The sequence below is a fragment of the Pocillopora verrucosa genome, chromosome 12, assembly GCF_036669915.1.
Source record: "Pocillopora verrucosa isolate sample1 chromosome 12, ASM3666991v2, whole genome shotgun sequence".
NCBI classification, from domain to species: domain Eukaryota; kingdom Metazoa; phylum Cnidaria; class Anthozoa; order Scleractinia; family Pocilloporidae; genus Pocillopora; species Pocillopora verrucosa.
The window spans coordinates 19,364,189-19,391,632 of record NC_089323.1 but is presented as its reverse complement, the minus strand read 5'-3'; the positions used below and the strand labels follow the sequence as shown (position 1 = coordinate 19,391,632).

General features: G+C 41.6%; 1 protein-coding gene across 1 annotated transcript; it reads right to left on the bottom strand.

Annotated features, from left to right (window-relative positions):
• Positions 1–257: 257 nt before the first annotated feature.
• On the bottom strand, positions 258–27,273 carry LOC131771480 (low-density lipoprotein receptor-related protein 1). The gene is given in 25 exon segments (XM_066158849.1): positions 258–449; positions 1,284–1,681; positions 2,090–2,393; positions 2,396–2,497; positions 3,263–3,388; positions 3,923–4,039; positions 4,193–5,677; positions 7,173–7,633; positions 8,225–8,303; positions 9,149–10,672; positions 11,098–11,567; positions 12,013–12,091; positions 12,664–14,187; positions 14,615–15,084; positions 15,530–15,608; positions 16,181–17,704; positions 18,130–18,599; positions 19,045–19,123; positions 19,696–21,219; positions 21,639–22,117; positions 22,813–22,891; positions 23,189–23,329; positions 23,995–24,404; positions 25,189–25,576; positions 26,705–27,273. Coding segments are annotated over 25 exon segments (12,963 nt in total). The 5' UTR covers positions 27,189–27,273; the 3' UTR covers positions 258–282.
• Positions 27,274–27,444: the final 171 nt, after the last annotated feature.

Genomic DNA, 27,444 nt, shown 5'->3' with positions numbered 1-27,444 from the left:
TTTAAACAGGGGAAATGATGGTCCGGTGGTAACAATTTACTTTTGGCTAACTGACTTTTAGGGCGTGTTCCTTTAGTGTAGTGTCCTCTGAAAAAGAAAATATTGCCAAGTCTACGTTGCAAGAAAAACGTGGCAGATTCGTGAGCCAGCTTATATCGGAAACTAAAAATGAGAATAACTCTAAGCATAGAAATGTTGATGGTAAATATTTGTTATAAAAGCAAAGGTTTTGTGGCAACCCCCCCTCCCCCCCTCCCTTGCGCCTCCTCCAGTCTCCACTTCTCAAGGTTGCGGCTGAGCCTGCGAATGACAGGTCTTCTGGTCAGCAAGCAGTGTTAGTCCAGGTGGACAATGGCATGAAAAGCCTTGTGGGTAAGAGTCGACAGGCGCCAATAAACAGATGTGACTGCAGCCACCGAGCTGTGTAGGGACATCACAAGGATTGGATCCTGCAAATGAAACAAGACACATAAAACTGAACTTTCGCTTTTCATTCAACTGTGGCTTGTTTTAGAGGGAATGAGTGAGGTTCAGTCAGCAAAAGTCTCATAATTTTCGCAACGTATTGTTCTTTCTATTTTCTAAAGCATTGATTGACTGAGAATATTGCTTCTCCTGGATTTTCATCGCACGTTACCCCCCTGCACGTCACCAGGTTTCCCCTGAAAGTTAGCTGGTACCCATTTACGCTCCCGTGAGAGTAAAGTCCTGTGCACAAGAACACGACGCAGCAAGTGACTCTAGCCTTGGATCATACTCTTTCGATCCAATGTCCTACGCGCCAACCATCAGGTCATCCCAGTAGGTCTCCCCTTTAAGCTCAAATGAATTTGGTACGATTTAGAAATTTCGTAAAAACTCCCTTCATCATTTTCTTCTTGAAATAACAGAGATTTACCAGCCAAGTGACCCTCTATTTTCAGAGCATAACCCTGTGAGCTGAGCAACAGTATTTCACTCCCAGGGGATGGTATGTAAATACTTTCTTAAGCTTTCCTTGCTACACAATCGAGCTCATCGCTTACCTTCTAGCAGTGATCAGGCTATAAGTTCTCCTTATAATTTAAACCGATTGCAAAGACCAATCAAGAAAACCGCTAACAAGACAGATAAACCAATAAGGTTCAACGAAAAATACACGTGGCCAGCACTATGCAAAAGATTTTGAACTTTTATCTGATTGGTCTACTAAGTGGTTAGACTTGTTATTGGCCAATCAAGAGGCGTAGTGAAGCAAAACCCATGCGATTACTACAAGACTGACTTCGTGTGATTAGACTAACCTACTGGCTGCCTTTGTCGATGAAACACAACAACATCCATCGGCCTTTGCAGAACAACAGCATTTGCAACCTTTCCAGTAAACTTATTTGCAACATGGAGTTTCGATGTTTTCCAGTCTGTCCAGAAAACGTTGTCAAGGAAGACTGAAATCCCAAAAGGATGTTCTAAAGGCGTGGCCCTCAAGAAAACTTTGCGATGTTTTCCATTCAAGTCAGCAGATTCAATGGTTTGTTGCTTGGCATCAGTCCACCAGATTCTGTTTAGAGTGTAGTCTATTGTGATCCCATTAGGCCAGCCTATGTTGTCAGTTACGATAGCTCTACGTGTTGCACTATCACCATTCATAGCGCATCTCTCTATTTTACCTGCGTCACCCCAGTCAGTCCAGTACAGATAACTAGAAAAAGGTGAAAAATGGTCGACAGACGATCAAAAAAATAAATAAACAATTGAAAAGAAACAAATGTATTCTTGATTACATAGAAATACAATAGGGGACTAATTATTTATCGTGGGAGGGGGGGTGGAGGATTGGGGGATCACGTGGTTTTCAGGGGAAAACGGAGGGGGGATCAGTCGTCGCTAACAGAGTATAAAAGGAGGGAGGCTATTGAAAATTGACTGAAAATTAACTGCAAATGAGGGGGGGTGGGTCATAAGAATTCTACAGAGCCTTAGGAGAGGATAAGGTAATGTTAACGTATCACAACCAAAACCCTCCCCCCCCCCTTCCCTGCGATAAATAATTTTCGGTCCCTAAGCAGCAGGAAGGTACGACAAAAAAAATTCCCAACAAAGTGATTACCCGAGAAACGGATGTACTGCAATAGCTCTTGGCTTTTGTAAGTCTTCCTGGATAAGACTCATACGATTTTTCCCATTTAGGTCAGCAACTTCAATCTCTGGTGCTGTCGAGTTGGTATCAATCCAATATAACTTCTTGTTGATCCAGTCCACTACTAATCCTTCTGGTCCCTCGAGATTTCCCTCGATAATCACTTCAATATCACTGCCGTTATCAACCGGTGCTCGTCGAATACTGTCATGACTGTCATATTTCCTATCACTCCAGTAAATATGTCTTGTATCAAAGTTGAAATCCAAAAAAGGATGTTTGTTTGATCAGCAGAAACTACTAGCTCAGGAGTTAGTGTGTCAATTGAGAATCGGCGAATGTCCACGCGATTTACAACAAAAACAAATCCCTGTGGGCCTGAAATGGTAAAAGATTGGAAGAATTGATAAAATGGCAAATAAACAAATAGCTAAATAGTAAACTGAGGTAAATAGAATGAGAGCTCGTAGAGGAAGACAAACCCACAGCAGAGGAAACTCACCTTCTTAAGTCGAGGAGACAGAAAGGGAAATGAGGGCGAATGTTGAGAAATATCGATTTCACTAACGATATTTTGTGTTTGGGAAGGAAACGGAACCACACTTCGATCAAATGTACACATTGAAACTTTCGCAAAAAAGCACATTTCTTGGAGTCGTTTTTAGCAACAAAACCAATCCTTTCACTACAAGCCATTATGTTGTTTGAGCTTAGCCCTTCCTGGAGACGTCTCAAAGAAAATGAAATGAAATTCACGTATATCAAGGAGGCCCTTCCTCTCTGATTTACCCTGATTTTTTCTTGCTTCAGTAGAAACGAAACATCCCTACCGACGCCGTGATTCTCTCTCTCTCTCTCTCCCTCTCTTTCTCTCGCTGTTTTCCCATACTGTTTTCATAAGACCATGTCCTGTAACGTTCAGATCAATGTCAATATTTGAGCGACTGCGCACCTACCCCTCCCTTAACCCAACTTTAATCTTAACTTGTTATCAGTTGACTACTGTTGGGTTAGGTGCGGGGTTGGTGCGTAATTGCTCAGAAGCTGAAATTGATCCTTATGTTCATAACTCATCTCAGTCGTCTGCTTCTCAATGCCTGAGAACTACACAGAGAAGTGGCGCATAGGCCGGTCATTTCTCACCTAAAGCTCGGCAGGTTTTGTAGTTTGATGTTAACTCGTATCCCTCGGAGCATTTGCAGGTGTAAACATCTCTGTCAACTGTACAACTTTGACTGCAGTTTCCTCGGATTTGGCAGATTTCCCCGTCTGGAAATCAAAAACACAGGACATCACTTGCGGAAGCTAGAGACTAAATCATTCATTAGCACAAGGTGATTGCCATTGTCCTTGAACCCTTAGACTCAACCAATCAATTAATTGGAAAGGTTTCGTTTGAGCACTTCGATTTTAAACCACTTAATACATAGTAAGAAAATGAGCATCTGACTAATACGTCATGTTCTTTAGAGTTTCGGTAAAACGTGAAGGCCAATTCAGGTCACTTTACAATGACAGGCTGCACTGTGGAACGTTTCGTAATTCCTCTCGCTTGACATATTACCAACACGAGAATGAGCTCGTCCCTGGCCCTTTGTGTACTATCTAGAAAACGTAAAACGCGGAGCACGATCGTGCAACATGGTTGCATCTGGCCCACAACACCACCCGCACCGTGCTCTATACAGAGAAGAACCCAAGGGCTGCCACTGGGGTTCTGTCTAATTAAGACCATGTAATAAAAGATGGAACTTACAGATGGTGTCTCGCGTATGACACAATAACAATTTGAGAATAACGTACCACAATCTGCCTCATCAGAACCATCAGAGCAATCAGATTTTCTGTCACACCTTTCTTGCACATCTATGCACCTCCCATTCTCACAGATGAACTGATTTGTTACGCACAAAGTGTGACCTAAAATAACGACAACATTAAAGACGTAATGTTTATTCAAGAATAAAGACAAACATTTGATCAAATTTAGCCTTTCGTATTTGCCATAAAGGTAGAGCTTTAGCTCTCCTTTAGCTACAACAGGAAGACTACAATCCTTCTGTTACAACTCACCGCATTCATTCCCGTCGCATTTATTTGGAGAAGTGCAGTTAAGCTCATCTGAATTGTCTTCACAATCTTGCTCGCCATCACAAACCCAGATGCTGTGAATGCACGAACCATCCTTACACTGCAATTCATTTTTGCGACATTGTTCAGCAACTCTAGAACAGTTGACTTCGTCCGAGTTGCCTGGGCAGTCAGAATCACCATCGCACTTCCATGTGTTAGGCACACAACCCCTGGAACCGCAAAGAAATCGATCCTCTTTGCAAACAGGCAAGGTACAGTCCAATTCATCAGAGTTATCCTGACATTCATTTAAACCATTGCAGCGTTGTTTCTCTGGGATACAAGTACCTGTGGCTTTGCATAAAAATTCCTCATCTCCACATTTATTTCGGGTGCAGTGCTTTTCATCCGATCGATCAGAACAATCGTCTTGGCCATCACAAACCCATCCTTTTGGTAGACACTTTCCAGATGTTTCGCATGAAAATTGCGAAGGTTCACACGTAGTCTTAGCACAGTTAACTTCATCTGATTCATCCTTGCAGTCTTTATCTAAATCACAAACCCATCTTTCTGGAATGCACCCTCCTGAACTGTTGCATCTAAAGTGTCCGCTGGAACACGAGAATTCAGGACAGTCTGCTTCATCTGAATTGTCTGAACAGTCAGATTCACCATCACACTTCCATCTGACAGGCATACACAACTTGGAAGGCTTGCAAAGGAACTCTCCCGTATTGCATTCAGGTAAGGAACAGTTCACTTCATCAGAGTTATCTCCACAGTCATCCTGCCCATCACAGATCCATGTGGTTAAGATGCAGACTCTTGGGCTGGACTTACATCGAAATCTTTCCTCGCCACACTCAATATTGTCGCATTTTGCCTCATCTGAGCTGTCAGGGCAATGATTGACTCCATCACACACCCATTTTGCAGGGATACATCGTCCTGTTGCATTGCATTCAAACTCATCAGTATCACAAAGACGATCATCTTCACAGTCGACTTCATCCGAGTTGTCTCCGCAATCATCATTACCATCACAAACGACATACTTCGCGATACAGCTTCCAGAGGCTCCACACTGAAATTGGTCGGTAGTGTTACAGGGTGCGGTGGTGTTACACTTCTCTTCATCGGACATGTCTCCACAATCATTACTACCATCACATACAAAGATTTCGTTGATGCATACCCCAGTGCTACGACATTGGAACTGATTGCTTGTACATGTTTGAGTGTAATTACAGTGTTTCTCGTCCGATTTGTCCACACAGTCAGTTTTGCCGTCACAAACAACACTTATCAGGACACAGGATCTATCATCGCATTGAAATTCACTGCTGTCACATTCGGCACCACAGCTGTCTTCGTCTGAGTCATCACCACAGTCATCCTTACCATCGCAAACAAGACTTTTGTCAATGCACTCTTCTGTGATGGTACATTGGAACTGACTGGTAAGACAGGAGCGACTAGACACTGAAGAAAAATAACAAATGTATGAGTTTGTTAGGAATAAACCCAAGACCTGCCAATTGCTGTCGAGATACTCCGTAAGCGTTCTAGCCGATTTCAGTTTTGAATTATGTGTTCTGTTATGATGTGAGACAAATTTTTGAACGCAGCAAGAACGGTATCCGCGGGTTTCGCCCATAACGAGTTTCGCCCAAGAAGCGTTTCGCCCATAACGAGAATGGTTTCGCCCAGGCATAAATTCGATTCGCCCAGACTGACAGTCAGTGATTATCCAGGCTAAGGGCCTCTTTAGACATATGCTTCAGATGAGCCCGGTAACCGGGCTTTTGTTTTCTGTTCATACAATGTTCATACACGACTTTCGTAATGGCGGACGTAGCGCGGGGCCTGGGAATACTAGCACGAAAACGAGGTCGGACAGGCCTCGATGCGTGGCGTTTATTTATTGCAGTATGGCGTCCTCCTCAAGTGGTCTACAAAATAACTCTTCAAATGCGAAATTGCGCACGTAAGATGAGCTTTTCAAATTCTATTGATAAGGTTTGATTGAGATTTTTTGTGCAAGACGGTAATTTCCTTTAAGTTAAAGCTTTCGTACCGCACGCTTCGTCGGAGTAGTAAAGCTATTCCACGCGCGCGCACTCATGAACTTGACTAGTTTCTATCTCTTTTCCAATTATATGTTGCCGTTACCTGTGTCAGAAATACAATCTTTAACTCTCGATTCCTTTGTTTTAGTATTCACGAAACCGTATTCACATGTATTCATAAGCTGGCGTGCGGAACTTATCTTCCGTGTACAAAAGATTTGCAACGATGATATGTTCCACGCGCAAGTGTTTTCAAAAGCGTTTAATTTAATTCTCGAGAAGAAAAGTGATGCAAAATAATCATAGCAATGCTTTTACGACAAACGGACGTCTCTGCAGTATTTCGTGCGCGAATTACCTTAACAATCCCCGCTCCACAGTGAAAGCTATAATTGACTTGTTCGTTTCAACAGTAACTTGTTCGTTTCAAAATTTCATGATCTCAGGTCAAGTCACTTTTCTTCATTCTGTGCATACAAACGTTTATAAAGTTGACGTTTTCCGAGTGAGAGTGTAGAAGTTTTACTTATGGGCGAAACCTTTATTGTTCTGGGCGAAACCAGTCTCGTTCTGGGCGAAACGATATGTGCGAAACTCGTTATGGGCGAAACCCGCTATAACCGCAAGAACGGAAAAACAAAAGTGAAAATACTACTTATGGTCGAAATGGTAAGCGGTGTAACTAAATTGAAAATTTATTAAAGTTTACGCTCGGGATGAAAAGGGGACCTCAAGTCACTATTGTGCGTATCATTCACTTGGGGCCATGAACGTACACTGGGAAGCTAATGAAATTTCAGAATTTAAAACGGCACACAAAGAATAAACTTATGTATTTCGAAGGTAGCAGAGTACGTTTGATAATACTCATGATGATAAGATCTTTCAGTTTTGTTTTTTTAACTCACTTGTTGGCGGCAGAGGGGTGGGTCCCCTCGATCCATTCACTCCAACGCAGTCACTTACACCTTCTAGAGGGAATCGTTCGCAGTTCAAACTCTCTGGCCATTTAACACCAAAACGGTTCAACAGATCTTCACAGCCAAGTCTTGCACTATTACAAAGGGGACGACAGGGCGGGACTGCAGAACCTAATACTGAACAAACTGGCGCGTAAACAGCACAGAGGAAGAGCCCTAAATGCTTCGAGCAGCCAGATTTTACCAAAGGATAAAACTGGTGGACATAAGGAGCGGCTTCTTCTTGTGTTGTGATGTTCAAAAAGTTGGGAAATATTGTAGTATTATAAGGCATAGATCGACAAAGAGGTATCGTTAACGGCTCACAACTGTCCTGTTTCGTTGAGGGAGAAATTGTGGTGGACATGTGCACTGGTGGAAGCGTCTTCATGATTTTTTCGCATCTGCAACTGCGAACAGATAAGAAATGGCTCTCTCAACTACCTCTTTCGGTGAAAAGACCAAAAAGATAACTCTCGTTACTGGCCGACGCAAGCTTTCTTGTACTTCATATTCGAGAATTTGGTATCAGAAATCTATCCTTGGAAAATTTCGTTCTCATGATCACTCGCTGATGTGTATGGCTGAGCTAAACAAGGTTTTAAGTGAGGTTCCGCTTCCATAAAATCCCATCAAAAAAGGTTCCTTTCTCTTTTATTACATAAGTTACAGTAATCGCTACGAGGACCTGAGACAAGTTTGGTCGGAGATAATGTAATCTTCGCTTCAGAAAATTAAAAGCAGTTGAAATAAATGTTCCTAAACCATTAACCCCTGAGTGAGAGAAGTTTTAATTTATTTTAACAATGGCATCCTTAAATCAAACTTAAAGGACATGAGAACAAAGGAAATTGTAGCCAAGTCAAGTTGCGCTTGATTGTTAGACAAATTTTCCTTGTAAGAACCACAGGAATGTGTAGAGAACAATATGGAAAACTTTGGTACTGATGTCCAGGTTTAGAGGCTTATTAGGACGGAATAAACGTAATTTATTCACTCACCTACACGAAGGAAATGACTGAAAACCTTCGATACAGGTACCTCTACGAACACAACTTTCTTTAGTACACATCAAAGCATCTGTGGAAAAGCGATAAAAAACCTCTCAATTCAGAATCTTTGTAATGGCGACTGAGTGGCATCAGATCTCCCCTCAAGGGTTTTGTTACGTTAAAGTGCAAGCCATGATCAAGCAAGACTTTATTTCTTACTTTGGGTGGTAAGGAAGTAATCAATTGGAAGTCAGTATCATGATAGCAAAGACTGGACTTGTTCCCCTGTGTAATATAGCATTATTACTTTGTCACGGTATTTCTGATCAAGAAATCGAGGGAAGCATTGTACCTAAAGTGGATGAACCCTATTTTAAGGATGTTGCGTCAATGTCTCAGATGGTATACATGTTTCCATAGATGTAGGGAGCCTAACTTTTATTCTGAGTGTTAATCCCATAAACTATTGTTACGATAGTCGGTAAGTTAAAAGCGCATGACATGTTGGGAAAGCGGGAAGGAAATGACAGCCGTAAAAAGGCTTGCAACCATGTGTTCCTTCTAAATTTTGTACTGCGCACGACGTTTGAATACCAAAAACCATCTACATGAAAAGTAAAGAAATATAGTAAAATATCTTTGACAATGGAACGCTCTATTATTGAGCGTCGCAAAAGCAAAACTTAAAATGTCATCACAAGCCAATGGAAACTCATAAGATAGTAAGGAAATGACCTGAAGCACGGGCAATCAGAGAGAAAAAGTGGGGATTGGTTTTGTTACAATATCTACTTGCTTAGGATGCGAGAGTTGGTTTTCGTAGCCCAATTACAATGTTTGGTGCTAAAGCAAACCCAACGCTATTCCAAATTACTCTAGACACTCAACTGAAAATTGCTCTCCGCTCCAAGATCATTCAAGTGTTATACTTACAAGTATCAAGTGACGCCGCCGGTGAGCTTACGGGTGCTGTTGGATTAACTCCAATGCATTCCTTCTCTCCTATTCGTGGAAATCTCTCACAGGATACAACCTCGGGCCATTTGAAGCCAAACTCTTTCAAAGATCTTTCACAGCTCACTTTAGCACTATCACAAAGAGAACGGCATGGAGGAACTGCCGTTTTAGATATAGTACAAATTGGTGCGTAAACAGTGCAAAACAAAAACTCAATATGTGGCGAGCAATATTTCTTCATCAAAGGATAAAACTGGAAGAGATCCTTCGCTGCCTCGTCTTGGGTTCTGTGATTTAACAAGTTTGGAAATATCGTAGTATTGTACGGCATATAATTTCGACAAATGGGCATCGTCAACAGCTCGCAGCTGCCTTGTAGAGTGCTGTTACACTTTTCCTCATCCGAGTTGTCTCCACAATCATCATAACCATCACAAACAAGATCCTTCTTGATGCATCTTCCAGTAGTTCCACACTGAAACTGGTCGGTAATACTGCAAAGTGTGGTGGTGTTACACTTTTCTTCATCAGATTTGTCTCCACAGTCATTACTACCATCACATACAAAGACTTTGTTGATACACACTCCGGTGCTATGACATTGGAACTCATTGCTTGTACATGCTCGAGTGTAATTGCAGAGATTTTCGTCCGATTTGTCTATACAGTCAACTTTCCCGTCACAAACTGAACTTATTTGCACACAAGACTTATCAACGCATTGGAACTCACTGTCGCTGCATTTAGGAAGATTTGGACAATCTGCTTCATCCGAGTTGTCAGGGCAGTCTCGTTGACCATCACATTTCCATCGGCTTGGCAAACACATCCCGAGCCGTTTACAATAAACCTGGTTGTTTGGACAAACTGACCAACTGCAATACTGTTCATCAGAGTTGTCTCCACAGTCGTTAGATCCATCACACAGCCAGTGATCGGGAATACAACGACGAGGACCCGACTGACACAGAAATAGGGGTCTGCAGAATTCAGTCGTAGGGCACACTAATTCATCTGACATATCATCACAATCTGCATGGCCATCACAAACCCACTTTTCATCAATGCATCTTCTGGTTGAATTGCATCGAAAAAGCTTACCGACACATGAGGCTTCATTGTCACATCCTTCTTCGTCTGATTTGTCGATACAATCCAGCAATCCATCACAAACAGCACGTTTTGTGATACAAGCTCCGGACTCACGGCATTTAAACTCATCGGCTTCGCACGGAACAGTGCTATTACAGCCTTTTTCGTCTGATTTGTCATCACAGTCGTAGGAGCCGTCACAAACAAGAAAGTTTTTCAAACATTCTCCCGTTTCACGGCATTTAAACTCGTTGCTTCCACAATGTGAAACAACGGTGGAATTACCACAGATATCTTCATCTGAGTTGTCTCCACAATCATCGTTACCATCACATAGAAGAGCGTAGTCAATACACTCTTCTGTAGCCTTACACAGGAACTGACTGGCCAGACAAGACCCATTGGAAGCTGAGGACAAATACCAGATGTAATTATGTAAAAGGAATGTCATGAAACACAGGAAATAACTGAATTCATGCTCTAAACCCATAAACTCCTAATTAAGGGCTGGATACCAGTAAATCTCGTGTCAAGGTTAGGAGCAGGAGCCATATAGTCACTTCTCTCTCGAGTTCTCTTTCACTTCCTCCTTGGAGAGAGGAAACGAGAAGAGAGGGAATAAAGAAGGTTGTTACCCTAACAATGCAAAAAAAATCTCATGTGAAAATAAGAACATTGTTTGGCAAACATTCCTCAGAAATAAGTCTACTTTCTTGGTGTTCTCGATTTTCTTTTCCTTCCAGAAAGATCAATGAGGCTTTAAAACAAGGACTTAGAAGAACGCACAAAGACAAAACTTTGAGCAACGATAAGACATGTAAAACAATACTTACATTTCTCACCAATCGGTGGCTGGGAGGTGGGTTCCAAGGTTTCATTGAGTCCAACGCAGATTTCAGAACCTAATTCAGGAAATTGTTCGCAGTTCAAACTCTCTGGCCATTCGAAACCGAAACTTTTCATCAGACCCTCACAGCCGAGTCTTGCACTATTACAAAGGGGACGACAGGGCGGGACTGCAGAACCTAACACTGTACAAACTGGCGCGTAAACAGCACAGAGGAACAAACTTATATGCTCCGAGCAGCCGACTTTTACCAAAGGATAAAACTGGTGGACATAAAGAGCGGCCTCGTCTTGTGCTGTGTGATTCAAAAAGTTGGGAAATATTGTAGTATTATAAGGCATAGAACGACAAAGAGGTATCGTTAAGGGCTCACAGCTGTCCTGTTTCGTTGCAGGAGAAATTGTGGTGGACATGTGCACTGGTGGAAGCGTCTTGACGATTTCTTCGCATCTGCAACTGCGGACAGAGAATAAATGGCTCTCTCAACTACTACTTTCAGTGAAAAGATCAAACCGATAATTCTCGCTGCTTGCTAACGGAAGTTTTGTTGGACTTGATATTTTAGAGGTTGGTAGAAGAAATCGCCTATGTTTCCGTGAAAAATGTCGTTCTCTCGGTCACTCGCTAATGCCTTTAAGGCTAAGCTTAAGAGGCTATTACTGATGTTCCGTTTCCATAAAATCCTCATCGAGAAGTGACTTTCTCTTTTAACCAAACATTAAGGTGATAAGAATTAAAGAAATTGTAGTCAACTCATGACACTCTTGATTTTTAGAAAAATTCTCCATGTCACAACCATAGGATGTGTTAGGAGAACAGTAAGGAGAACTTGCATACTGATGTAGGGTGTGTATGGGGCCGGTTAACCTATTGATTGAATAAACACGATTTATTTACCCACCTACAGAAGGGCAATGGATTGAAACCTTCACGACAGGTACCTCCACGAACACAACTTTCTTTAGTGCACATCAAAGCATCTGTCAAAAAACGATAAAATAGGAACCTCCTTGGTTCAGAATCCTCAAAATTGTGACTGAGTTGACATCAGCCCAAATCTCATTCTTTGTGTCTTTCCTATAAGCTATGGTTACGATGGTTGTTACGTTCAAAGTACATAACATGTTGGGAAAGGGAGAAGGAATTGACCGTCGTAAAAAGGCGTTAAACCATGAAATTACTTCTACGTGTTCTAGCCTGAACTAACTTGGAATAATAAACCAAAAAACCTACTTAAAGAATAAAGAAATACAGTCAAATACCTTTGAAGGATGAAACGCTTTGCTCTTGAGTGTCGCAAAAACAATATTGTTATTATAAACCAATGTGAACTCACAGTAAAATTAGGAAATGTCCTGAAGCGCGGGAAAACAGGAGTAAACAGGTCGTGATTGGTATTAGTACAATATCTGATTGCTTAAGATGCGGGAGTGATTTCTTAGACCAATAAAAATGTTTGGTGCCAAAGCGAAACCAAACCTATCCCAAATAACTTTCGACACTCAATTGAAAATTGCTATTCGCTCCAAGATCATTCAAGTGTTGTACTTACAAGTCTCAATTGACGCCGCCGGTGAGCTTACGGGTGCTGTTGGATTAACTCCAATGCATTCCTTCTCTCCTATTCGTGGAAATCTCTCGCAGGATACAACTTCGGGCCATTTGAAGCCAAACTCTTTCAAAGATCTTTCACAGCTCACTTTTGCACTATCACAAAGAGAACGGCAGGGAGGAACTGCTGTTTTAGTCATAGTACAAATTGGAGCGTAAACAGTGCAAAAGAAAAACTCAATATGTGGCGAGCAATATTTCTTCATCAAAGGATAAAACTGGAAGAGATCCTTCGCTGCCTCGTCTTGGGTTCTATGACTTAACAAGTTTGGAAATATCGTAGTATTGTACGGCATATAATTTCGACAAATGGGCATCGTCAACGGCTCGCAGCTGCCTTGTAGAGTGATGTTACACTTTTCTTCATCCGAGTTGTCTCCACAATCATCATAACCATCACAAACAAGATCCTTCTTGATGCATCTTCCAGTAGTTCCACACTGAAACTGGTCGGTAATACTGCAAGGTGTGGTGGTGTTACACTTTTCTTCATCGGACTTGTCTCCACAGTCATTACTACCATCACATACAAAGACTTTGTTGATACACACTCCGGTGCTATGACATTGGAACTGATTGCTTGTACATGCTTGAGTGTAATTGCAGAGTTTTTCGTCCGATTTGTCTATACAGTCAACTTTCCCGTCACAAACTGAACTTATTTGTACACAAGACTTATCAACGCATTGGAACTCACTGTCACCGCATTTAGGAAGATTTGGACAATCTGCTTCATCCGAGTTGTCAGGGCAGTCTCGTTGACCATCACATTTCCATCGGCTTGGCAAACACATCGCGAGCCGTTTACAATAAACCTGGTTGTTTGGACAGACTGGCCAACTGCAATACTGTTCATCAGAGTTGTCTCCACAGTCGTTAGATCCATCACACAGCCAGTGATCGGGAATACAACGACGAGGACCCGACTGACACAGAAATCGGGGTCTGCAGAATTCAGTCGTAGGGCACACTAGTTCATCTGACATATCATCACAGTCTGCATGGCCATCACAAACCCACTTTTCATTGATGCATCTTTTCGTTGATCTGCATCGAAAAATCTTACCGACACATGAGGTTTCATTGTCACATCCTTCTTCGTCTGATTTGTCGATACAATCCAGCAATCCATCACAAACAGCACGTTTTCTAATACATGCTCCAGACTCACGGCATTTAAACTCATCGGATCCACACGGAACAGTGCTATTGCAGCCTTCTTCGTCTGATTTGTCATCACAGTCATAGGAGCCGTCACAAACAAGAAAGTTTTTCAAACATTCTCCTGTTTCACGGCATTTAAACTCGTTGCCTCCACAATGTGAAATAACGGTGGAATTACCACAGATATCTTCATCTGAGTTGTCTCCACAATCATCGTTACCATCACAAAGAAGAACGTAGTCAATACACTCTTCTGTAGCCTTACATAGGAACTGACTGGCCAGACAAGACCCATTGGAAGCTGAGGACAAACACCAGATGTAATTATGTAAAAGGAATGTCATGAAACACAAGAAAATAACTGAATTCATGATCTGAATCCATAAACACCTAATCAAGGGTTGGATAGCAGTAAATCTCGTGTCGAGTTTAGTAGCAGAGAGCCATAAAGTCACCTTTCTCTCGAGTTCTCTTTCACTTCCCCCTTGGAGAGAGGAAACGAGAAGAGAGGGAATAAAGAAGGTTGTTACCCCGGCAATGCCAACAGAATCTCATATGAACATTAAAAAATTGTTTAGCGGACATTCCTCGGAAATAAGTCTACTTTCTTCCTATTTTCGACTTTCTTTTCCTTCCCGAAAGATTAAAGAGGCTTTAAAACAAGGACTTAGAAGAATGCACAAAGACAAAACTTTCAGCAACCATACGACATGCTAAACAATACTTACATTTCTCACCAATTGATGGCTGGGAGGTGGGTTCCAAGGTTTCATTGAGTCCAACGCAGATTTCAGAACCTAATTCAGGAAATCGTTCGCAGTTCAAACTCTCTGGCCATTCGAAACCGAAACGTTTCATCAGACCCTCACAGCCGAGTCTTGCACTATTACAAAGGGGACGACAGGGCGGGACTGCAGAACCTAACACTGTACAAACTGGCGCGTAAACAGCACAGAGGAACAAACTTATATGCTCCGAGCAGCCGACTGCTACCAAAGGATACAACTGGTAAACACCAACAGCGGCTTCGCCTTGTGTTGTGTGATTCAAAAAGTTGGGAAATATTGTAGTATTATAAGACATATATCGACAAAGAGGTATCGTTAACGGCTCACAACTGTCCTGTTTCGTTGAGGGGGAAATTGTGGTGGACATGTGCACTGGCGGAAGCGTCTTGACGATTTCTTCGCATCTGCAACTGCGGACAGAGAATAAATGGCACTCGCAACTACTACTTTCAGTGAAAAGATCAAACCGATAATTCTCGCTGCTTGCTAACGGAAGTTTCGTTGGACTTGATATTTTAGAGGTTGGTATAAGAAATCGCCTATGTTTCCGTGAAAAATATCGTTCTCTCGGTCACTCGCTAATGCCTTTAAGGCTAAGCTTAAAAGGTTATTATTGATGTTCCGTTTCCATAAAATCCTCATCGAAAAGTGACTTTCTCTTTTAACCAAACATTAAGGTGATAAGAATAAAAGAGATTGTAGTCAACTCATGACACTCTTGATTTTTAGAAAAATTCTCCATGTCACAACCATAGGATGTGTTAGGAGAACAGTAAGGAGAACTTGCTTACTGATGTAGGGTGTGTATGGGGCCGGTTAGCTTATTGATTGAATAAACACGATTTATTCACCCACCTACAGAATGGCAATGGATTGAAACCTTCAAGACAGGTACCTCCACGAACACAACTTTCTTTAGTACACATCAAAGCATCTGTCAAAAAACGATAAAATAGGACCCTCCTTGGTTCAGAATCCTCAAAATTGTGACTGAGTTGATATCAGCCCTAATCTCATTCTATGTGTCTTTCCTGTAAGCTATGGTTACGATGGTTGTTACGTTCAAAGTACATAACATGTTGGGAAAGGGAGAAGGAATTAACCGTCGTAAAAAGGCGTTAAACCATGAAATTACTTCTACGTGATCTAGCCTGAACTAACTTGGAATAATAAACCAAAAAACCTACTTAAAGAATAAAGAAATACAGTAAAATACCTTTGAACGGTAGAACGCTTTGCTCTTGAGTGTCACAAAAACAATATTGTTATTGTAAACCAATGTGAACTCACAGTAAAATAAGGAAATGTCCTGAAGCGCGGGAAAACAGGAGTAAACAAGTCGTGATTGGTCTTAGTACAATATCTAATTGCTTGAGATGCGGGAGTGATTTCTTAAACCAATAAAAATGTCTGGTGCTAAAGCAAACCCAAAACTATCCCAAATACCTATCGACACTCAATTGCAAATTGCTATTCGTTCTAAGATCATTCAAGTGTTGTACTTACAGGTCTCAAGTAACGCCATCGGTGAGCTTACGGGTGCTGTTGGATTAACTCCAATGCATTCCTTCTCTCCTATTCGTGGAAATCTCTCACAGGATACAACCTTGGGCCATTTGAAGCCAAACTCTTTCAAAGATCTTTCACAGCTCACTTTAGCACTATCACAAAGAGAACGGCATGGAGGAACTGCCGTTTTAGATATAGTACAAATTGGTGCGTAAACAGTGCAAAAGAAAAACTCAATATGTGACGAGCAATATTTCTTCATCAAAGGATAAAACTGGAAGAGATCCTTCGCTGCCTCGTCTTGGGTTCTGTGACTTAACAAGTTTGGAAATATCGTAGTATTGTACGGCATATAATTTCGACAAATGGGCATCGTCAATGGCTCGCAGCTGCCTTGTAGAGTGATGTTACACTTTTCTTCATCCGAGTTGTCTCCACAATCATCATAACCATCACAAACAAGATCCTTCTTGATGCATCTTCCAGTAGTTCCACACTGAAACTGGTCGGTAATACTGCAAGTTGTGGTGGTGTTACACTTTTCTTCATCAGATTTGTCTCCACAGTCATTACTACCATCACATACAAAGACTTTGTTGATACACACTCCGGTGCTATGACATTGGAACTCATTGCTTGTACATGCTCGAGTGTAATTGCAGAGATTTTCGTCCGATTTGTCTATACAGTCAACTTTCCCGTCACAAACTGAACTTATTTGCACACAAGACTTATCAACGCATTGGAACTCACTGTCGCCGCATTTAGGAAGATTTGGACAGTCTGCTTCATCCGAGTTGTCAGGGCAGTCTCGTTGACCATCACATTTCCATCGGCTTGGCAAACACATCCCGAGCCGTTTACAATAAACCTGGTTGTTTGGACAAACTGACCAACTGCAATACTGTTCATCAGAGTTGTCTCCACAGTCGTTAGATCCATCACACAGCCAGTGATCGGGAATACAACGACGAGGACCCGACTGACACAGAAATAGGGGTCTGCAGAATTCAGTCGTAGGGCATACTAATTCATCTGACATATCATCACAATCTGCATGGCCATCACAAACCCATTTTTCATCAATGCATCTTCTGGTTGAATTGCATCGAAAAAGCTTACCGACACATGAGGTTTCATTGTCACATCCTTCTTCGTCTGATTTGTCGATACAATCCAGCAATCCATCACAAACAGCACGTTTTGTGATACAAGCTCCGGACTCACGGCATTTAAACTCATCGGCAGCGCACGGAACAGTGCTATTACAGCCTTCTTCGTCTGATTTGTCATCACAGTCGTAGGAGCCGTCACAAACAAGAAAGTTTTTCAAACATTCTCCCGTTTCACGGCATTTAAACTCGTTGCTTCCACAATGTGAAACAACGGTGGAATTACCACAGATATCTTCATCTGAGTTGTCTCCACAATCATCGTTACCATCACATAGAAGAGCGTAGTCAATACACTCTTCTGTAGTCTTACACAGGAACTGACTGGCCAGACAAGACCCATTGGAAGCTGAGGACAAATACCAGATGTAATTATGTAAAAGGAATGTCATGAAACACAGGAAATAACTGAATTCATGCTCTAAACCCATAAACTCCTAATTAAGGGCTGGATACCAGTAAATCTCGTGTCAAGGTTAGGAGCAGGAGCCATATAGTCACTTCTCTCTCGAGTTCTCTTTCACTTCCTCCTTGGAGAGAGGAAACGAGAAGAGAGGGAATAAAGAAGGTTGTTACCCTAACAATGCAAAAAAAATCTCATGTGAAAATAAGAACATTGTTTGGCAAACATTCCTCAGAAATAAGTCTACTTTCTTGGTGTTCTCGATTTTCTTTTCCTTCCAGAAAGATCAATGAGGCTTTAAAACAAGGACTTAGAAGAACGCACAAAGACAAAACTTTGAGCAACGATAAGACATGTAAAACAATACTTACATTTCTCACCAATTGGTGGCTGGGAGGTGGGTTCCAAGGTTTCATTGAGTCCAACGCAGATTTCAGAACCTAATTCAGGAAATTGTTCGCAGTTCAAACTCTCTGGCCATTCGAAACCGAAACTTTTCATCAGACCCTCACAGCCGAGTCTTGCACTATTACAAAGGGGACGACAGGGCGGGACTGCAGAACCTAACACTGTACAAACTGGCGCGTAAACAGCACAGAGGAACAAACCTATATGCTCCGAGCAGCCGACTTTTACCAAAGGATAAAACTGGTGGACATAAAGAGCGGCCTCGTCTTGTGTTGTGTGATTCAAAAAGTTGGGAAATATTGTATTATTATAAGGCATAGAACGACAAAGAGGTATCGTTAAGGGCTCACAGCTGTCCTGTTTCGTTGCAGGAGAAATTGTGGTGGACATGTACACTGGCGGAAGCGTCTTGACGATTTCTTCGCATCTGCAACTGCGGACAGAGAATAAATGGCTCTCTCAACTACTACTTTCAGTGAAAAGATCAAACCGATAATTCTCGCTGCTTGCTAACGGAAGTTTTGTTGGACTTGATATTTTAAAGGTTGGTATAAGAAATCGCCTATGTTTCCGTGAAAAATGTCGTTCTCTCGGTCACTCGCTAATGCCTTTAAGGCTAAGCTTAAAAGGCTATTATTGATGTTCCGTTTCCATAAAATCCTCATCGAGAAGTGACTTTCTCTTTTAACCAAACATTAAGGTGATAAGAATAAAAGAGATTGTAGTCAACTCATGACACTCTTGATTTTTAGAAAAATTCTCCATGTCACAACCATAGGATGTGTTAGGAGAACAGTAAGGAGAACTTGCTTACTGATGTAGGGTGTGTATGGGGCCGGTTAACCTATTGATTGAATAAACACGATTTATTTACCCACCTACAGAAGGGCAATGGATTGAAACCTTCAAGACAGGTACCTCCACGAACACAACTTTCTTTAGTGCACATCAAAGCATCTGTCAAAAAACGATAAAATAGGACCCTCCTTGGTTCAGAATCCTCAAAATTATGACTGAGTTGATATCAGCCCAAATCTCATTCTATGTGTCTTTCCTATAAGCTATGGTTACGATGGTTGTTACGTTCAAAGTACATAACATGTTGGGAAAGGGAGAAGGAATTGACCGTCGTAAAAAGGCGTTAAACCATGAAATTACTTCTACGTGATCTAGCCTGAACTAACTTGGAATAACAAACCAAAAAACCTACTTAAAGAATAAAGAAATACAGTAAAATACCTTTGAACGGTAGAACGCTTTGCTCTTGAGTGTCACAAAAACAATATTGTTATTGTAAACCAATGTGAACTCACAGTAAAATAAGGAAATGTCCTGAAGCGCGGGAAAACAGGAGTAAACAAGTCGTGATTGGTCTTAGTACAATATCTAATTGCTTGAGATGCGGGAGTGATTTCTTAAACCAATAAAAATGTCTGGTGCTAAGGCAAACCCAAAGCTATCCCAAATACCTATCGACACTCAATTGCAAATTGCTATTCGTTCTAAGATCATTCAAGTGTTGTACTTACAGGTCTCAAGTAACGCCATCGGTGAGCTTACGGGTGCTGTTGGATTAACTCCAATGCACTCCTTCTCTCCTATACGTGGAAATCTCTCACAGGATACAACCTCGGGCCATTTGAAGCCAAACTCTTTCAAAGATCTTTCACAGCTCACTTTAGCACTATCACAAAGAGAACGGCATGGAGGAACTGCCGTTTTAGATATAGTACAAATTGGTGCGTAAACAGTGCAAAAGAAAAACTCAATATGTGACGAGCAATATTTCTTCATCAAAGGATAAAACTGGAAGAGATCCTTCGCTGCCTCGTCTTGGGTTCTGTGACTTAACAAGTTTGGAAATATCGTAGTATTGTACGGCATATAATTTCGACAAATGGGCATCGTCAACAGCTCGCAGCTGCCTTGTAGAGTGCTGTTACACTTTTCTTCATCCGAGTTGTCTCCACAATCATCATAACCATCACAAACAAGATCCTTCTTGATGCATCTTCCAGTAGTTCCACACTGAAACTGGTCGGTAATACTGCAAGGCGTGGTGGTGTTACACTTTTCTTCATCGGACTTGTCTCCACAGTCATTACTACCATCACATACAAAGACTTTGTTGATACACACTCCGGTGCTATGACATTGGAACTCATTGCTTGTACATGCTCGAGTGTAATTGCAGAGATTTTCGTCCGATTTGTCTATACAGTCAACTTTCCCGTCACAAACTGAACTTATTTGCACACAAGACTTATCAACGCATTGGAACTCACTGTCGCCGCATTTAGGAAGATTTGGACAGTCTGCTTCATCCGAGTTGTCAGGGCAGTCTCGTTGACCATCACATTTCCATCGGCTTGGCAAACACATCCCGAGCCGTTTACAATAAACCTGGTTGTTTGGACAAACTGACCAACTGCAATACTGTTCATCAGAGTTGTCTCCACAGTCGTTAGATCCATCACACAGCCAGTGATAGGGAATACAACGACGAGGACCCGACTGACACAGAAATAGGGGTCTGCAGAATTCAGTCGTAGGGCATACTAATTCATCTGACATATCATCACAATCTGCATGGCCATCACAAACCCATTTTTCATCAATGCATCTTCTGGTTGAATTGCATCGAAAAAGCTTACCGACACATGAGGTTTCATTGTCACATCCTTCTTCGTCTGATTTGTCGATACAATCCAGCAATCCATCACAAACAGCACGTTTTCTAATACATGCTCCAGACTCACGGCATTTAAACTCATCGGATCCACACGGAACAGTGCTATTACAGCCTTCTTCGTCTGATTTGTCATCACAGTCATAGGAGCCGTCACAAACAAGAAAGTTTTTCAAACATTCTCCCGTTTCACGGCATTTAAACTCGTTGCTTCCACAATGTGAAATAGCGGTGGAATTATCACAGATGTCTTCATCTGAGTTGTCTCCACAATCATCGTTACCATTACATAGAAGAGCGTAGTCAACACACTCTTCTGTAGCCTTACATAGGAACTGACTGGCCAAACAAGACCCATTGGAAGCTGAGGACAAATACCAGATGTAATTATGTAAAAGGAATGTCATAAAGCACAGGAAATAACTGAATTCATGATCTGAACCCATGAACTCCTAATTAAGGGCTGGATACCAGTAAATCTCGGTTAGGAGCAGGGAGCCATTTAGTCACCTCTATCTCGAGTTCTCTTTCACTTCCTCCTTGGAGAGAGGAAACGAGAAGAGAGGGAATAAAGATGGTTGTTACCCTAACAATGCCAAAAAAATCTCATCTGAAAATAAGAACATTGTTTGGCAAACATTCCTCAGAAATAAGTCTACTTTCTTGGTGTTCTCGATTTTCTTTTCCTTCCAGAAAGATCAATGAGGCTTTAAAACAAGGACTTAGAAGAATGCACAAAGACAAAACTTTGAGCAACGATAAGACATGTAAAACAATACTTACATTTCTCACCAGTTGGTGGCTGGGAGGTGGGTTCCAAGGTTTCATTGAGTCCAACGCAGATTTCAGAACCTAATTCAGGAAATCGTTCGCACTTCAAACTCTCTGGCCATTTAACACCGAAACGTTTCATCAGACCCTCACAGCCGAGTCTTGCACTATTACAAAGGGAACGACAGGGCGGGACTGCAGAACCTAACACTGTACAAACTGGCGCGTAAACAGCACAGAGGAAGAGCCCTAAATGCTCCGAGCAGCCGTATTGTACCAAAGGATAAAACTGGTGGACATAAAGAGCGGCCTCGTCTTGTGTTGTGTGATTCAAAAAGTTGGGAAATATTGTAGTATTATAAGGCAAAGAGCGACAAAGAGGTATCGTTAACGGCTCACAGCTGTCCTGTTTCGTTGAAGGAGAAATTGTGGTGGAGATATGCACCGGGCTGATTTCTTGACATCTGGGTCCCTTATAATCAGAAGGGCAACTGTGGAGAATAACAGTTTGTTCCTTATTTCTGTTTACCCAGCGTTTAACTGTGTTCCATAGGAAACATTTCGCTGAAAGATTAATCGAAGTTATCACAACAGCCAACCAGAGTAAAGGTTATTATCTCAGGGAACCAATCAGGACTCAAAATAAAAGCAAGAAAATGCTCATAGCGCGGGAAAAATTAAGTGACCACGTCGCCAACGGCATTAGATTAAATCTGATTGGCTGAGAGGTTGGCGGGAGTTTTTCGGATTTATCACGATGTGATTTAAAGCAAAATCAAAGCATTATCGTATTAACCGTGACGCTCAACTGAAAATTCTTCTATTCTAAAATTTGGGATTACTTCTAACAAGTACATCTGAGAACTTATCCCCTTGGAAGTTTTTCCTTGTTCTCATCATTAACTGCGTCTGATAGTGGAAATGAGCGATGTGATAACCGAAGTAATCTCAGAGGTTATAAAGTGTGCGGAAACCTGTCTAGAATAGTATTGATTACTTACTATAAATACCAAAACCTTAAATTGTTTCTGATGCACAGTGTTTGATTTTTCAATTTTTCAAAGAATGCTTGAGTATTTCCTGAGCAGATGAGCTTATTCAATAATGGATCGTGCCAGTCTGTGTTTCAATAAGTCAATAATCTGCTGAAATATCGGCCCCTTAACACTTAGAACATCTCTCTCACCTACATGCGGGAAGTGCCCTTGCTTTCTCGATACAAGTGCCCCCATTGAGACACATTCCTTCCTTGCACTTTAAAGCATCTAAGAAAAAAAGTTAAAAATGATATTTTTGTTATATTTTAAGATTCCTTGTAAGAGATTGTCACACCTTAAAACTATAAGATGCAGGGTATGTGGCCACCACCCGTCCTCCCCACCCGTCCCCCCCCCCCACACCCGACCCCAACAATTCTTAAAATTTCTTATAGCCCCCCTGAATAAGACACAACACAGCGCTAGAGTTCGCGCTGCTGCTGGAAGGACCAGCTTCTTGTGTCTTCTATTAACACATTGAGGCCTACGGCGTTGAATCACCTGTACCTGATTATTTATTATTACCTGAGGACATGCAGGTCTTTTCATCTTGAAGCATCATCAATCCAGGGGGACAGTGACAAGAATAACCTTTTGGATCGAGATCTTTTGGAGCTAGTAAACAGATGTGACTGCAACCTCCAGAGTCACTGCATGGATTATTGCCTATGCAAAGAAAACACACCTGTAAGCTGTTAAATGGGCTTCAAAGTCACACAGAAAGAAGTACACTTGGATCAGCATGATTAACACTGAAGGAACCAAACAAACAACATTATAATAACTAAAAATTGAAAAAGAGAGGTGAGAGAGCGGTTAGAACAACAGAGCGACAAACAGTCCAAAGAACATGAAAGATCAAGAGAATTACCTAATAAGCGAGTAAATACCTTAACCCTTCGACTCTCAAGATCTCACTAGTATTTCTCCCTACTCTCTGCCGTACAATTCTTTTCGTGTTGATTCGGAGAATTTGGTATTGGATCAACTATTTTATAATCCCCAACAAAGAGCCCATTGACTCTGCCCCTAATTGATATTTTTCTTTATTCTCATCCCTTGTCTGCTTCATATTGTATTGATATTGTAAGGAGAAAGTGTGTCTTGCTCATCGTGGCTAATGGATGAAATGAGGATTGCTTGGGTAGGTGAATGAATGAATGACTGACTGAATAAACAAATTTAATGGACCAAAGAAGACCAAAATAATGCCAACAAATGGAAAAGAAAACGTAAAAAATGACTTAAAAAATACACTGCGTAACGTGCAAACGTCTGTACAAGAAGTCACTCGGTCATATTTAAACACATCGACAAAACACAATTCTGACCTGTTCCCGGCTGCCTTGAAGGATGATATACCACAATTCCCCTCGGTCCGTATAGATATCGTAGCAGGGTCACCGATCTTTTGCCCCCAGACTTGTCGACTTTAAGTATCTTACGCCCTCCTTGTCGCTTGGCTACAAAGATAGAGTCTTGAAATAGTGAAATACCGAAGGTGTACCGAGCACGGCTGCTTCGCAAAGCGACTTTCCGATCTCCACCGTTTAAATCCACGGACTCAATCGTGCCGAATCGTGCATCAGTCCACCAAATTCTATCCTCACTGTAGTCGATTGTAAGTCCATTTGGCCAAATGATATTCTGACTGACGAGAATTTTCCGTGACGTACTCTCTCCATCCATGCTGCATTTTTCAATTTTGGCTGCTTTTCCCCAATCAGACCAGAACATGTAACTAAAAAAAAAATTAATAACTTTGAGCAAGGCTACATGCTTGTCGTACTTAAAGGCCAAAAAGCTTTACAAAAAGGTTTTGGTGGGCGTCAAGTACCTCCTACCCTAAGCAACTGATCCATTTCAACCCACCCCCTCCCCACCCCGAGGGTTAGTTCCCCTGGGCGTTTCGTCCTTCGAAGGACGAGTATATTAGGTAAAGAGACTACTGACATTTGAGAATACACATCTAGGTTTCTGTGTATTGAAAACATTTCCTGAAATTACAGCTCGCAAATTACATGGCGTCTAACGCACGGAAATGTCACCTTTAGAATCTATCCACGGTGGCTAATTGACTTTATCAACACATTTGATTAAAAACAAATTATCTCAGAAACTTACCCCCTTTATTCTTAAAATTTTCAGATTTTTCATTTGCAATCCTTGCTAGTCCAATCCGTCTTTAAACATCCATGTTCCTCCTATTTTCATTTTTTTTCATCTTAACGAACTAAAATTTTAAGTTAAGGGTAATTTGTCCGACCGAAAAAATTCCTTGAAATATTTACACAACGACTGAGAGACTAGAACACTCTTGACACTTTGACCACTTCGCGTGACCAGCATCTAATTTCTCCCTATAATACCATCAATAAATTCAACATTAACGTCACGAGAATAACTGTTGCTTGTTAAACAAATTCTCCTTGTCGTTACCATAGGAAGTGTATAGAGAACAGTATGGAGAATATGCATACTGATGTTAGGGTGTGAAAGATTAAGGAAACAAACACTACGCTTACCCAGCACTGGGGTGTACAACAATCGCCCTTGGGTTTTTTAGTCCTGTATCAATCAGAACCATTCTATGGCCACCATCGAAACCCGCTACTTCAATTTCATCTGTCCCTGTGTCGGTCCAATACAACTTCTTGTTCATCCAATCGACAGCCAGTCCCTCGGGTGATACAAGACCATCTATCAGCACCTCCGTATTCTCGCCGTTATTAACCGGTGCGCGCTGGATATTGCCTTTGACTACGTCAGTCCAGAAAATAAATCCCATGTCAAAGTCGAAATCGATGGCTACAGCTGCCATCTGACGTGAGACCAGTGTCTTGTGTGCAACTGGGTTAAGCTCAACACGAAGGATATCCTTACGGTTCGCGACGAGGAGGAACTCAGGTGTATCTGACACAGAAAGTTACAAAATCTTTCAGGGAACCAAAGGATCAATCAATCAGTGTATCAAGTAATCAATGAATCAGTTAATTCGCGATGGTAATAAGACTGAGTGGAGCCAAGTTTGGGCTGTAAACACGAGTACGGTTGGAGACAGAATTGGACGACAGGAGGTGCTGTTACCAATTTAACATCAAAACTATGACAAAATTTGAAAAGGAAACCCGCCATCGATCATATCTTTAAATAATAATAAAAAAGACTACAGATAACTCGGCGAAATGCCCACGCACATGACACTTACACAGGTATAACGCGCAAAATGTCCTATTAGTGCACAAGTTGGGCTGGTGATAACTTTTCACGTCCAAGAATTTTTTTATAGTTTTGATTAGTAAATTAATCAATAAAATGCACTCGTTGAGCCAATCTGCGATATGCTGAAAAACTAATTAACGAGTAACAACTTAAGGTAAATCGATTTTCGTTAGTAATTTGGTGGTCATTTGCGAGCTGAAACACAAAGAACTTCCTGGAGACCTAGTTTTTAGCCCGTGTAGCACATTGGATCGGCAAATGCTGGACTACAAACAGTTGCTTCTAATCTAAGTCACTGTGAATCGTGCGAAGACAGAGCACGATCGTATGACGAACCTAAAATAACCACGGTTTGTTTTGCATTTCAAATAAGAGAGTACCATGGCGCTAAACATACGGAAAATTTGTTTTGATTAAGTTCAAATTACAGCAACTTAGGGTGAAGATTGGAGACAAACAAAGAACTTTTGACGCCTTCTGATGAGCACATACGGAACCAATACCAAAACGTAGATAGAATAAACACAGATTAATGTTTTTTTAATGCCTTCAAGATCCCCAGCTTGCGGGTAGTGTGTCATTTAACCTCTTCATGTTCCAAAAACGTTTGTTGAAGTTAGCTTTGATAACTGATTTGGCAATATCTTATGTCACGCAAGTAACACCATCTAACAACCATATCACACCTCGACCCTAAAAGTTATTTGCACTCGGCTCCTGACTAATGTAATTGTGCTACATGCCATAATACTTAAAACCGTTTCTTGGTAAATCCTCAATTAACGCGAACAAGTTAAAACTGAACAAATGAAAGCTCACCCTTGGCTCTCTCCGTTACTGGCGGCTGAGGGGTGGTTTTATCTGGTATAACAACACAGAAGTCCTTACCATCACGGTCTGGAAAGTTATCGCAGTTGAGAGGCTCCGGCCACGTGAAGCCTATGGTCTTCAAAGGGTCCTCACAATCGCGTCTAACACTGTTGCAAAGCGAGCGGCACGGTAGAATAGGAGTCTGTGACAGCGTGCAAATCGGTGCGAACATGGAACAAAGAAAAAATGCTAAATCATCCGAACAAGCAATCTTCATCAAAGGTGAAAATCGAGAGAGTTCGCGAGACACTCGTTGCTGCATCGTGGGATTCAGTATTGTGCTATTGTACGATAAACCCTGACAGAAAGGAATAGTCAACGGAGAACATCTTTGTTGACCTCGGCAAGGTGTTACCACCAAAATCATTGCCAGAATCACGACCGCGACAAGAAAACGAACAAAACTTGCAGCTTTGAAAATTCCTGCTTTCATTTCGGTTGCATCGGTTGAACTTGCTGGGCAGAAACAACACAATATTCCGTGCAGATCAACGTTTTAAGTATGATTGTTAACCGGATATTGTTGCAATCAAAATAGACTCTGAGTACGAGCATGCCTGACTTCCCGCTGGTGACCAAGCGTCAAAGCGAGGATTAGGGCCAGACCTCTTTGGGAAAACCCTCACGTAGGAGGCGGTGCGATATATCGAGGATTGGAGTAATTTGTTTATAACTAAGAAAAACCTTCT